The sequence below is a fragment of the Lingula anatina genome, chromosome 1, assembly GCF_051362555.1.
Source record: "Lingula anatina isolate TDL-2025a chromosome 1, LinAna3.0, whole genome shotgun sequence".
Taxonomy (NCBI): Eukaryota; Metazoa; Brachiopoda; class Lingulata; order Lingulida; family Lingulidae; genus Lingula; species Lingula anatina.
The window spans coordinates 16,625,458-16,639,959 of record NC_141767.1 but is presented as its reverse complement, the minus strand read 5'-3'; the positions used below and the strand labels follow the sequence as shown (position 1 = coordinate 16,639,959).

The following is a 14,502-nucleotide window of genomic DNA, read 5'->3' as shown; positions in this document are numbered from 1 at the left end:
ACATAATTAAGAAGCAAGTGAGCAGACGGCACTCAGATGGAGAAAGGTGTGAAATGAATACTATGCCTCTGGGTTGGATACTCAAAGGAGACTACAGTGAGAGTTGAACTCCAAGTGACTTGGCCTGACCACCTGATCACATTGTTTAACTTAGCTTTGCAGGAAAACTGCGGCAGTATAGAGAATATGTTGATCTTCATTTAAGAACAGCATGCCCAATCTTGCAGGTATTTGTCAGAAAGGTACTACAGCCACTGTGGCATATCCTGGATTTTGCTAAGAAGGGGGGAGGGGGGGGAGCACAAGAACAAAAACATTGTTAAAGGGAAACAATTCATTATGTGAGATCTATATTTCACAACAAATACATTGTTAACAACACGTTGAAATATAATATATTCTATTTTACCACAAAATCGACAGTAATAGCAATAAATCTGAAATATGTGCTTGCCAACCGACCACGTGACCTCCATAGATGGCTATACTCTGTAATAATCTCTTAAGAGATTATTACAAAAGAACAAACTTTTTAGAAAAAAACCAGGGACTAACTTTGAATGTATAAATGGATTCATTCACCATTGGTAAGTATGGGAAAATTGCTGTTTACCCCAAGAAAATTCATTTTTTGGCCAAAATGAACAGTTGTTATCCCTTTAAGTGAAGTGAACCGAATATAAAGCAATAGCATTAAAATGTGTGGGACAGAGTGATTTTTTTTTTTTTTTTTTTTGGGGGGGGGGGGATTGAAAAGAAGGGGGTTGCTCCTGAAGCCTCTTGGGTAGGAATTTGGGGGGTGACTTGCCCGCAGGGTGCACTGGCTCTGACGCTGGTACATGTAATCACAAAATAATCTAAGATGATTGCTATATGACAAGATAAAATCTTTCAATTTTTCTTTTGAGAATAATTTTTCTAAGTGTATAAAATTATTGGTTTATCAATATATGAATCAGTTAATTTGGCACTATGAATCTTTGCCTTTAAATTATTTTGAAAGAAAAATATGTTCAAAGAAAAGTCAAAGAAACATCTGCAATTTGAATAGGAGTAGGTGAATATCTTGAATTGTATTAAATAAAAAGTCTGCATGAGTTTTCATAATCACTTTTTACATAATCACTTTTTTGTTAAGCTATAATTCTATCATTTTTCCCCAAAGAATTTACTATATTTTCATCCAACTACCTATAGTTGAGAGATATTAAAAGCCTCATTTGCATTCAGAGGATCTTGGTGCTGGGGGCACACTGATTACCTTGGTGGCTGTAACTAATAGTCTGACCATAGAATGCATGAATACCAAGACAAAGACCAGATCGGGATACATTTGTTATATTGTTACATAATGTTATATTATTTTTCTGTAAGTTTCAGTATTTCTGCAGTTAAGTGGCAAATTTTCATTTAAGTTTTATTGAGCTTGTTAGGTCCACTGAGATTACTATGGTTTAGTTACCAGCAATTTTACAATTTTGTGTAAAAATTATGCAAGGACTAAACTGAAAGATAAAGTATTATATAATCCATCTGGAGGCTGGGAAAACAGAGTGGTTTTACAACACACATTTGATAAAATAATTTCAATCAGTTTGGTAATGATTAAAGGCTTGAAATTTTCTTTTTCTTTTTTGCCACAAGCTTACAAGAAATGAGAAAATATGTAAGAAGTAAACATAACATTTTTATGTCATGGCTAAATTGTTAAAATATGGAGCTATGGTAACAATAGACTTTGCAGTTATTCATTAACCAGTGATTAACTGGTGTAGCCTGGGAAAGAGTTCCAGAGCAGTCGATAATTGGATCTAATAGAAAATGGCTTGTTTCATGTAAATCTAATCATGGCTGACTTACACTGGAAAAGATCAAGGTTGCATGAGTAATGATACTGTTATGGCCTGTTAAAAGCATAGCGTCATTCGTTAAGGAGAACATGTCATTGGAAAATATCTTCTGGTCATTTGGTAGGCGGTGAATTATGAAATGTTTCTTAATCTTTGGGAGAAACTGTATATCAGATAATCTATAATCAGAAATGGTGATTTCATGGGTGGGGGAAGGGGGGGTGGAAAGAAGACTGATTTGTACTTTTTTTAAGCTTACTCCAAAAATTAGCTATATCTAGATAACCCCCCCCCCCCCCCCAATACTGTAATGTCTTCCTTATATAAAACATTCCAACCTGTCCCTTACAGTGTAAAACTCCTTCTTGCATGTATTCATAATTTGCTGCTTGACAAGAAGTTGTGAATATATGACATGCAGGCTAAAAAATATTATTTGGTACAAGCAGTAATTAAGCTGCTCTTCTAAAATTTCATTTCAGATATCATAAAAGCCAAATAAGGAATGGCACTTTTAGATAAATTGCCAGATTACTATTACCTTGAAGCCTTAATTATTAATAAATTTTGGGGTATTGCTGACTAGGATGTGAAAGTGATCAAAACAGGAATGAAGTAATGAGAAAAATACCACTGGGACATGAATTTTGAGAGATAACTTGGTGACAACTGTAGTATTTCAAGTTGTATTTTTTTCAGTTAATTCGAGATCAATAATCCCACTAAGCACATTTCATCCAACAGAGAGCAGGAGAGTATCAAGAGATTGAAAGACTGTTGTAAAGCTTGCATCCCAACCTCTATGTTTTTTCATCAAACGTGTCTAGTTCCCAAATAATATATTCTGAAATAACTGAACACATATATTTGTACTGCTCTTAGAATACAAACTGTTACAGGTTAGGCGTGCCCTCAGCTCATAAACTCCTGGCGCTTTCCTCCCTGGAGACAGGTTTTCCATGAAATCTAAACACGATCAGGTCACCTGCCTATGGTGCAAATAACAAAGCATTTACATTATGTCTATGTTGTCGTGGCCCTGTCTTCTGTAGAGATTCACCTGTGGGAATTTGAGCTATTCAGAAAGTGCATCTGCAATATTAATGCAGATCACATAAACAGACATAATGCCCCAAAGTATATCATGCTTTGACCCAGAGATCAAATATACGTGGATATTTATATAGTTGGCTAGATCAGAATGTTCACTAGATCAGAATGTTCACTAGTATAACATTTTTTTGTCATTTAGGGTATTCTTTTATTGATTAGTCTTAAAGCCATAAAATAATAATAAAGCCTACACTTATTTATAAAAGCCTATACACATCAATAAAAAATTACTTACATTACTTATTGTCATTTCATCATGTTTGACATGATATTTTTTCATTTTGATATTTTTAATCTAAAGGCTATTGGAATAGTTTCCTATATCATTCACCTGATGTTCAAGTCATTGGATATTCAAGTTAATTGGTTTCTATGATTGAAAAAAAATTACTACTTAAACCATAAATTTATTGAATAAAAATATAAGAAATAATGACAGGGATGACAATTACATAGCAAAAGTTTAAGGATCCTGAATTAACCGGTATATCGGACCACACTCTCCCTTTTCAAGGTGTGTGTCAGATCACATTTCGGAGTATCAGTCAGAACACCGACAGGATGAGCCCACAGTCGTACTACAAAATTTGTTCTGGGGTATGATACTCCGAAATGCGATCTGACACACACCTTGAAAACGGGGAGTGTGGTCCGATATACCAGTTAATCAGGATCCTTATGTGCCGAGTCTGGTAGTTGGGTAGGCCTGAATTCTTTCTTGTCAAAACTAAAAGGATTGAACCACCCTTTTGTTTTCAATTATAAATGAACTATTCCACATAAGAAAGTTACAGAAGTGAGATTTGAATTCTATGAGATTTTGTCACTTCTGGGGACCTATAAGATGTTGCACAACATGACCATAGCTGTCAACATGGTTTTCTTCTTGGTTTCTGGGTGTACACCAAAGTAGCAGAGAAAAGTGTTTCTTTTTTGGGCTTTTTTTTCGTTCCCTGTAGATAAGCTCAAACAGCTGGTAGGCAAAACAAGATTATGATGTCGTCATAATATCTTGTTATACAGTGAGAAGCAAGTAAACAGACCTTGATTCTGTAGCTTCCATCTTTCATAGAAGCCTGAACGATGTACCCTCAAGCTGTACGTTTTACCCCTCTGTCATAGCTAAATTTAAGTGACTACTCTGCAGCATCTTCACTTTATCTCTGCAGTTTGACTCAGTTTTTTCTTGTGTAGTTTATCCAGAACTGTTGAGATAGTGCTGTCCTGTCTGAATGAACTTGTAAACAAGAGGTGGTCCCTGGAATTGGGTAAGATGTGCAATAATGTCACAATATTGGCAGTATATTTAATTATTTATTTATTTATTTAATTTTTTTCTTGTGTACAGCATATTGTTTTTATTTTATGCTTCTGTCTTTTGAATCTGATTTATTGCAGAAAAAGACTTCATAATCTGTAAAATTGTTAAAATTGTAAATTCTTACCGGGTGTAAAATTGTGCAACATGAGTTAGATGAATTCTCAAATAGAACTATATGTACAGATAACAATTAAGTCTGATTGCTTCTAACATTGTTGTTGATCAATTTTTGAATCATAAGTACTACAAACATCCATGCAACTGTTTTTAATGTTTTGTCCTCCCAAACTGCCTGAACTGTTACTAATGCAATGTAATGCACCTTTCTAATGTAATATATAATGTACTTTGCTAACGTACAGCACATGCTTATAATACTAACAATGTAAAGCTTCTGTCGCAATATATTTACAAATTACACAGAATGATGTTTACCAGGTACTGAAATAGTTTTTATCAATTAATGTTATTGGTGACAAATACCTGGAATTTGAGCACCTACTCATTAGTAGATGTTCTGATAACAAGCAAATTCAGACCATTAGTCTTTTTTAATGATAAAATCCTTAGAAAACCTCTGTTATTAGATTTATTAAAGTAGAAGACTACAATTGATTTTTGTGTGCTCTTTTGTAGCACGGACAGATGATCGGCATGCTTTAGAATCAAATGTCACTGGTGGCAGTCCGCGTTCGAGGGTTCGAGGAGTGATCTGTTTACAGGGTTCCTGTCCAGGTGTGTCGTCTTTATTGGTAATGCAAGGCGTGCCAGGTGTTTGCGTGACTGCTGCAGTCAGAGTGCAGGCAACGGAGGCAGTACGGGCTGATAGTATTTTCACTGTCTCTGAATTATTGATTGCTGTGCTGTGTGGGTTGGCTGGAATTGCAGGGACCATTTGAAGTAATTAAGACAATCCACAGCAAACTGAAGCATGAGATAGACTGCTGAATTTGCACCTTTCTGGGATTGGTATCAGTTTGATTCAGAGAGAAAGTAGATTGATTTATATATTTTTTTTGTTGTTGGTGTTGTTGTTGTTTAAAGGCTTGGAATGAAGGGGACAAGGAAATAGTGAAAGCAAAAACTTGAAGGACAAAGTTAATGTCTAGAAACAAATAGTCCCAGAATGGAAATGCAGCATAGATGTTACTGTGTAATGCAAACAAGGTAAATATAGATTTTTTAAATATTTACATTTTTGTTTACATGAAGAAAGAAGCTTTCACAACTTGAATGAAGTTTTAAGTGAAAAAAAACTGTATTTACTTAACTTCTTTCATCTCATTTCATGTAATTTTTTTAAATTCTGGCACTTTATTAAGTTTAGGTGTATTCAGTGTTTGTGTACAATGTAAAAATTATACCTTTTAGCAAATTACTGTTGGTATTTCATAATTTTTAACATTACTCAGTCAACCAATCTGGCCCTTGGCATGTTTATACACATAATTTAAAAATTGATTTGTTGCTTCTGTTTTGCTAACCAATCATTGGAAAAGTAGGGGTAATTGCAATTGGCGCCAGTTTTAACAAGTACATAAGATAAGTCATTGCGAATGTGACACTTTTCCATAGTTGCTGGGTACATGGACAAATGTTTCACAGACAACCTAGTACATGGTTAAAATATGAATATACTTGTATGCCGTAGTACTTAAATTCTATTGTGGTAGCATTATACAGAGCTAGGTTAGTTGGCACTCAAAAATTCATTGTGTTATGCGCATTGAAATTTGAGTACATTCATAGGACGGCTTTAGATTATAATGATATAATCTACATTAGAGATGACATCTTTCGCATAAGGGACCTATCTTGGATTAACTCGTATCAAATTGCTATACACTCTATGTAAATGCATGGGGAAGGCAATTGGATAGATAGAAGATACATTGATGCATTTAGATGTTTTGCTTTACTATGATCAATATTATGATACAACTAATAGGATAACCTGGACAAAAGAACATTTTTTCACACTTGCAGCAGGTACAGGGTACTTGAAACCAATTGCTGGTTGCTCATCTAACATGCAATGATCGTGACAATTTTGTTGGAGGCAGTGCTTTTTTGTCAAACACACGTGCTCACATGCACACACATTCATACGCATACATACACACAGACTGATATCAAAAACTGAAGAATGCTGTCTAAATTAGCAACTTATTCTCAAATTCAATATGATTTTAGTCAGTTATTCCTTAGTGACTTTTTGGTTTGGTATCTTATTTTTTACATAGTAATACATTCCATAAAATAGCATAATCTTTTTAATTGATCATTAATATGCTGTGAAATGGTTCCAAATTCATTCAACATGAGTTTCAGATTAATTGGAAGACACCCCATGTATGTAACCTCATTAAACTTAGGAAATCAGTTTGCCAGAAAAAAACTTGCATTGACCCACAGTAAATTAGTAACTAAAGCACAGTATGTTTTGTTTAATCAGATGAGCATTTTATATGAATTTTTTTTTTTGATAAGATGACCCCCACAAAGAATAGAGAACAAGAAAAAAAGGGTCCAGAAGGCAGCTGCAGGTGTCCTTGTGCATGTTATATGATATACATTTTACTAGGAAAATGGCCATTTGATAATTTATTATTAATTAAACCAATCAATACCTCTGCAGGAATGCCTGGATATACCAGAGATTTCTTATCAAAATGAAAAATACAAAAATCATTGATTTACGCCTGACGGAAGTTGTACAAAAAATAATAAAATGCATTTGAAAACAAACAAAAACATAGCCTGCCCCTTCACCCCCTGAAAGAGACTCTGATGTACAGAACCGAAGAGATAATAATTACTTTTTGATTACTATCAAATATGTATGAAATTGTTATCTAATCTGACATCTTGAGGTGTTTCATGTGTAACGTCGCATGCAAAGAAGTAGCCAACACATAAGGTTCCTGGAATTATTGATGTTATTGCCCCTTTGGGGGTCAGAGCATATTATTTTAAATAAAACAGAACCCTGTGTGCCTGATTGCATTTTAGGTCTATTCTCTCATTATTTGGTGGCAAGCCCACAACCTTTTCAATGTCATCATATAGTAATGATACAGATCCAGCAAATAAATATTTGATTTGTGGCTTGATTCAGTCTGCGCGCAAACAAGAAGTGAAGACAAATGGCTTTATTATTTTCCCAACCAAAGCCTTCAAAATACAATTTGTCATTCACTTTGCTTGAAATGGTTTTTTGGTCGTGCTACATTATGCAGTTACATACACTTGTCTCTCTTGTGCATATATATGCATGTCTTCCATGGAATTTATTTTTGTGTGGGATTTCTTATTAGTTAAGTTGATCACGTGGGGCCTTGCCCCATAGGAACACATATTTAATTTTTTTGACAGTGCTTGAGCTTAAGCAAATTTAAACCCACCTATTATTCAATTAGCACTGTCCACGTGATAAAAGATATGTTATCTCCTACAATTATTTGTAATTTATGTTTATCACACAGTGACAAGATATATTTTATCCTCATAATATACATGTAGATATTCTATTACTGACCTCAGTAATAGGTTAAATTGTAAAACCTGATATGCACATTTTTGTACATGTAACATTCACTTTCAACTTACTCAGAGAAGTATTGCGTAAATTTTATTTAATTTACAAATGGAGATTTATGGGCATATTATTACTTATTTACTGGCTGCTGACATTTGTCATTTTATCTGGATGAATTTCATCAATGCATAAAATACTGTACCTAGACATTTAGAACTCGGTATCACTTCTTTACCATAGATATTGCTATGGGGATGTTAAATAGATCCAATAGGTTTTGGATGCTTGCAGTGCTCAATGAGACTGCAGCTGCTAAAAGGCCTTTGACAGTGACTTAAACTAAGAGCGCATTCTCAACGAATTAAGCCAGGCTTTACAAAGCCGGTGACCTAAAAATGGCGGACGTACCTGAAAGAAAAACCGCCTAATCTTTTAATAGTCTCTCCGCCTCCCCACACACGTCGTCCCTGTGGGGTACAGTAATTAAATCTCGGCTCTGTTCGCCATGCGGAAGCTACCTGAGAAATATTAAGTGCGCATGCTCATCAGTTAAACTCGTGGTGAAGAAAGCATGGCGGCTGAAGGCGATCGAAGGAAAAAAGCTCTTCTGTTCTATTATCTTTGAAAACAGAGACGAAAAAGGAATAATTTGGCCCGTAGAGCAGCAATGAATCGACTATCTACGGAGATAATATCACCAGAGATATTCACGGAAATATTAATGTTCGGAGCCGAGATTTAATTACTGTACCCCGCAGGGAGGCGGAGAGACTATTAAAAGATTAGGCGGTTTTTCTTTCATGTACGTCCGCCATTTTTAGGTCACCGGCTTTGTAAAGCCTGGCTTAATTCGTTGAGAATGCGCTCTAAAATAATCAATTTCAATCACAGCTAGCATGTAATATAGTATATATTTATTTATAATTACATTCCTGTTGTACATTTTCATCTACCCATGTAGATGCATTTGATACAATGAATAAAGTGTAAGTCATGTAACATGATTTATTTACAGTAAATGTTTTAAAAGCGAGATGCACAAATTCTCCATCTTTTCGATAGAATTCTATCGCTTCGTTTACAAAATGCATGCATTATTGAAATATCACATTGTGTATCATATCTGAATTTTAAAGAACAAGTGAAAAAGAAGGCTGACAAGCATGTATTGGGGAAGTTCCTGTTTGATTGTATAGTGGATATATGCATGAAGTCCTAGTTGGAGCAGCATTGCAGCTGTATTATCCAGAGACAACTGTACATGACACCATTAGGTAAAACAACAGTAAACTGTATTGAATTACCATTAACCTTTAACAATGAAAAGATGTTGCACTTCAGTAGTTTAAAAATGTGTATCTGCTAGCTGTGATTCAAACTGGATCCCCAGATGGCAGCATAATAGGCCAGTGTTTTACCATATTGCCACCATGTACTGCTTACAATGATAAATGGTGAAGGGTGGATTTAGTCAAAATTCCACGTATGGATATACTATGAGGATTTGGACACAGTAATAGAGAGCAAAAATTATTAATGTCAAAGAATACAAGTTTCATTGTTTTATAGCAGAGTGATGTTATAAAGGTAGTTGACAGAACAATTTTGACGGGTTTTTTATGTCACAGTGATAAAAAAGGACAGATATAATCACTTTATTAATATCAATTTCCGACTTATTTTTAAAGTTGAAACAAAAACATTTTTCAATAATGTTTCATAATTGTTCAAACATTACAAATGGCACATTTCTAACAGCAAATATAGCCAAAGGAACTACTTGGAGAGCTGGTGTGTGGTAAACCAATTAGAAACATTATTTTCCAAAGGGATTTATGCTTTATCAGAGATGTGTGCTTTTAACTGTTCAGTCTGTATGCATGCATGCATTAGACAGGCAAATAACAGGTATTGAAATGTAATGGAACAACCAACACATTTTTTTAGTCACAGGCAATTTAATGAGCTAGGGTTTGTGTCAAAGTAGAGAAAAATCCCCTATTATTTGAAGATTTGGTTTAAGGAAGTAGAAGAAGCCAAATTGAGGTAATTGATCTGTGAATTGGTATTGGCAGTCTAATGATCTTTTTTCTTGTGGAATCAAATTTGCTGTTATCTGTTCTGAAAGGCTGCAGATGCAAACTGGAGAAAAGATATTACTAAGCACCTACAAGGTTGATTAAACATGAATATTTGTACATGTAAGACACATATCCAATTTTGTTTGAGATTGGTAACAACCCAACTCGGATTGTCTGAAATCCCCATGTTGCTGCAAGGAAGATCTCACCCTGGCTGGTAATGCTGTTCCTCTATGGTACAATCCATTTCTGTGAAAACAGCAGAAAAAGATAATGACTATTATATAAGAAGAAGATGAAGAACCTATGTATTATACTGATTGTTGGATGTAGAACAACCTGTTGGGATATGTTAGCGGTATATGTGAGGTGTTTTCTTCTCTACAGGTGAATGTGTCAAGTTTTTCATATTTCCCAGCCATGAAGATCATGTTTTAAGTATGGTGATCCACTGTAGACAAAAAGGGTATAAGTAAGAAAACAAAAAATAATCATTTTTTCCAAAGAAATATAAGTGCCCCAAAAGTGATGGAAATAAAATACTTCTTTTGATTGAATAATGTCTTTTTCATAATTGATAGGGCCTTGTCCTTTGAACTATAGCCTCATTTTTTGAAAGAAAGGGCAAGTGGTAAATATGGGCCACCGTAATGGAGCAGTTACCTGGTGGGGTCGGCAGATAAACATTGCATACATGTTCCAGTAAATCACTGTCATTCACACATGCTCAGAGCATTCATAGCCTGTTGTTTATTATAGAGACATAACACAGGATAAGATAGGAAGGTGCAGCTAGCTGTTAACACATTTGAACACCATGCACATAGTCATAACCAGGCATTATTCTTGGAAAAAATACATGGTCTGCTGCATTTAGAACCAGATTTGCCGCATGTGCAGATGTGCTGCAGGTATCTGTAGGGTTCATTGTGGTTGGAGTCAACCTTGGGGGGTGCATTGATCACTGCTGCATGCTTTCTTAAACGTGTGTTTGTAATTGTCTTCTGGCAACCTCTCCTTTTTATTTGCAGCATGTCTGCATGAAGCAGAAAGTAGAAGCAGGACCTCAGAGAGCTGTCATATCTGTCTGAAGATCTAGAGCAGGGGGTGAGGGTTGTGGACCACTTTCAGCTACAAAACCTTGGGGGAAAAGTTCAGTTTGTCAGCCTCATAGCACCAGACAACATCATGTCTGAAGATCAGAAGCAAGCAAGTTTTCAGGATTTACGTCAGCCAGGCATGCAGGACACCATCCGCCAGCATATGGGTGCTACCCTAAAACTGGCAAAAACAAGTAAGTACATGAGACTATATGAATGTTATTGTGCACCATTGGAAAACACGAGCAAAAGACAATCTTATACCTGTTGGTGCAAGTAAGTTATTTTATAAATTTTGGCACTAAAAAGTGGAGGTGCATCTTTCTCTCAAGGAATGCTTATGTTTTATGTTGAAAGAATTGGATTTATTTCTTTCACGTTTCAATTCTGATATTGGTATCTATGTATTATTATGATTGATATTAAAGCTTTTAGTCTTAAACTGCTTTTTTTTTCATTGCTTCTGGTAATGCAAATGGTATTCTTTAAGGCAATTTTTTTAATTTGCTTGAAGGCAATTCAAGGGAGTCTCTTATTCTTTTGCAAAATTCACTTATCTTCAAGTTATTAGACAAACAGTGCACATGTACATGAATTGCATAATCACGAACCCTGAGCATTACCATTTTTTGCCCATGGCTATGATTAGTCAGACTTTTTAACCACTAGAATTGCGCAACCCATCAGATAGCAAGGCAGAGCTAGACATGACTCTTGCAAGTGCCTCTTTTTATTGACTTTGATGAAGATGATGCAAGTGCTCATTAAGAAGAGTACTTGCTACACTGCAAATTTTCCACGCTACTTCTTCATCAAAATTTATTGGCAACCAAATATAATCAATTGCTTTCAGTCCCAAGAGTTATTGATCTGTCAGACATTTGAAGTTTTAATATGGCACCTTTTTTCCCAATTACCAATGTTATTTTTATAAAGAGGCAGACAATGGTAAAATAACATATAAGAATGAAAATTAAAAAAATGGTGTTTATTGTTTTCAGTGCATATTTCACATTGCACTTCAGCACAAATCTATGCATCAGTCCATTCTAATTATATTTGGAATTATTTGAAGTGTACTGGTATATTCATTTTTCGACAGTTTGAAATATGCGTGCCCCAAAAGTAAAGACTGCTTGTCATTCAGACCATCATAAAAACTACAAAAAACTATTTTCTCAGAAAAATGCTGGCACATTTTACTGTGGGGAAAACATCCATGAAAAATGCAGGTAAAACCCAGGTGAAAATAACAGAAAAACACCAGTGTATGCATAGGCTGAGTGCCATTCATTTCAGAGTTAGTGTATGCCACAGGTTCTGTTATATAATGAAAGAAGTGAGTGATCTTAAAGAGTTGGGGCACCTTGCTGCTTCAGGTTATGAACTTTCTACAGGTGCTTGGGTTAAGCAAATAGTGCCTGATGGTCAGCCATTAACTGTCAACTGGTCAAACATTGGGTTCCTACTGGGGGGTGATTGCGTCTTCCTTTTACCTTGTATATCATATTTCTAGTTATATGCCAAATGAAGACAATGTCACTGCTACACGTGCAACTTACGCTGCTGTAAACTATAGAGATATAACTAAATTTGGCATTCCTGGACCATTTACTTGAATGTTTTCTCTAGCTGTTGGCCACCAAAACCTCATTGGAAACATTCATCATATTGGTACAGTTCAGAAAATTGATACGTAAGCTGTTTGAACAATGGCAAAACCTCTTCTGCTGGTTGTAAAAGTTGGAGGTATGTTTCCAGTTAACCATTTAAAACTTAACATCCACCCATAAAGTTTATTTCTTGAAAAATGTTGTCTTAACTTCAGTGTCCGTTTTTCTGTTCCAGGCTGTTTGCTATCTTAACCAATTAGAATAATGCCTCGGGTCACAAGGCAAACATTTTCCAGCCAACCCCAGTTTGAATAGCTAAAAACATATCAGACATATTCCCATTTTCTTTAACCAAAATGATTTTTAGCTATTGGCAAATAACATTTTGTCAGTCAAAACAGAGAAAAAAAACACAAATCCTTGGTGTGTACCCAGATTGCACCATCACCTGCAGACTTATTAATTAAAGACAGAAGCAGACTTGTCTGAGATAACAGAACACAGTATGCTCTCTTTCTGCCAGCTACATTTGTACTAAATATCACAAAAGGATGGAATAAATTTCTCCACTCATTTCACAGATGTGTTGAAGGTTTTTGCTTTGATGTGCATGCCCCTTTCTGAGAGCAGCTTTTGCTACTGTTTTGAAATAAATTTCTCTTCTCTGGATTATTTAGATGAAGACACTGAATGTGTCTTTATAGAATATATTTTGTTTATTGTGTCTGTCCATGATGTCACCAATGCTGTCCGAAACATTACAGCTAAACTGCATATTTGATAGACTTTAACACTGAGATTATTTTAGCAGTATGTTTTGTATAACATTATATGGAAATTTTTGGAGCTAAAAAAACAGTAAAATAATTTCTTGTTGCTCTCATTGCATACCTGCAGTCATTAATATTTTTAGTTTTTTTTTTTTTAGTTATTTAGTATAAAAAAATTAACAGTAATATATAGAGACCCTGAGTGAACTGATACCACCAGTGCTGTATTTGAAAGTTGGGAGGTGACAGTATTCAGAATTGATATACATTCTTTCACAGTTTATTTGTCATTTTAAAACAGTACTTTTATTAACTTTTTGTAAATTCTTTCCAGTGGCTGAGTTTAGTCAAAAGATTGCTGCCGTCCATACCCAATTTGCCAGCCAAATGCAGGCTTCAGTGGAAATGTTCAAAAAAAGGTCACATGAGTTAAGAGAAAGGTAAGAAAAATGGAAAGCTTGTCACATTGCTTAAGTTTTTGTTTTCAAAATGTATCAAAGTTACATGTAGTTATTGAGGAGTGTGCTATGGCATAATTGTTCTGTAAGAGTTTAAATTAATTTTAATAGGTTGCATAAGATAGAGAAACAAAATTGAGAAGGAACTGAGAATGACAACAGAAACAGCAATGAACTATGTCTGCATTGAACAGAATAAAAAAAATGATCTCAGAAAAGTGCTTTGATGCATTTTGCACATTTTTTAGAGAAAGGAATAGAAAAGGTGAATCTGGCATTAAGTATCAAGGGAACAGTATACTATATAAAAAGGGTGATAAAAACCTTTTTTCATGGAGTATTATGTGCCAAAAAAATCTCCTGGTGTCTCTTAAGACATTGCAAAGTCTAAATATATTGGATTTCAGTCTGCTGGGTAACACTGGGCAGTAATTCTGGGAAATGCAGATCTAAAGTCTGTATGGACTGCCTTTGAGCAGAAACAATTTGCTCAATCCTAATTTAGGTGCACCATCTTCAAAGACCCAGGTTCATCAAGGGTTGTCTAATTTTTGTCAGTAAAAGAGTTTTCCTTTTGCAATTAATATTATTGTTGTATAATTGATGTTTTGCAATTATCACTTGATCAACAATGACCATTAGCATGCTCTAGCTTGCA

General features: G+C 35.0%; 1 protein-coding gene across 9 annotated transcripts in view; it reads left to right on the top strand.

Moving 5' to 3' along the window:
• The first annotated feature begins 11,045 nt into the window (after positions 1 to 11,045).
• The window catches only part of LOC106174122 (uncharacterized), a 70,427-nt gene continuing 66,970 nt past the window's right edge, over positions 11,046 to 14,502 (top strand). For all 9 annotated transcript variants that reach the window (XM_087005805.1, XM_013555527.2, XM_013555529.2 and 6 more), the window contains exons 1-2: positions 11,046 to 11,197; positions 13,721 to 13,826. In XM_087005805.1, coding sequence (XP_086861931.1) covers positions 11,092 to 11,197; positions 13,721 to 13,826 — 212 coding nt within the window. In that variant the 5' untranslated portion in view covers positions 11,046 to 11,091. The remainder of the gene's footprint in view (positions 11,198 to 13,720; positions 13,827 to 14,502) is intronic.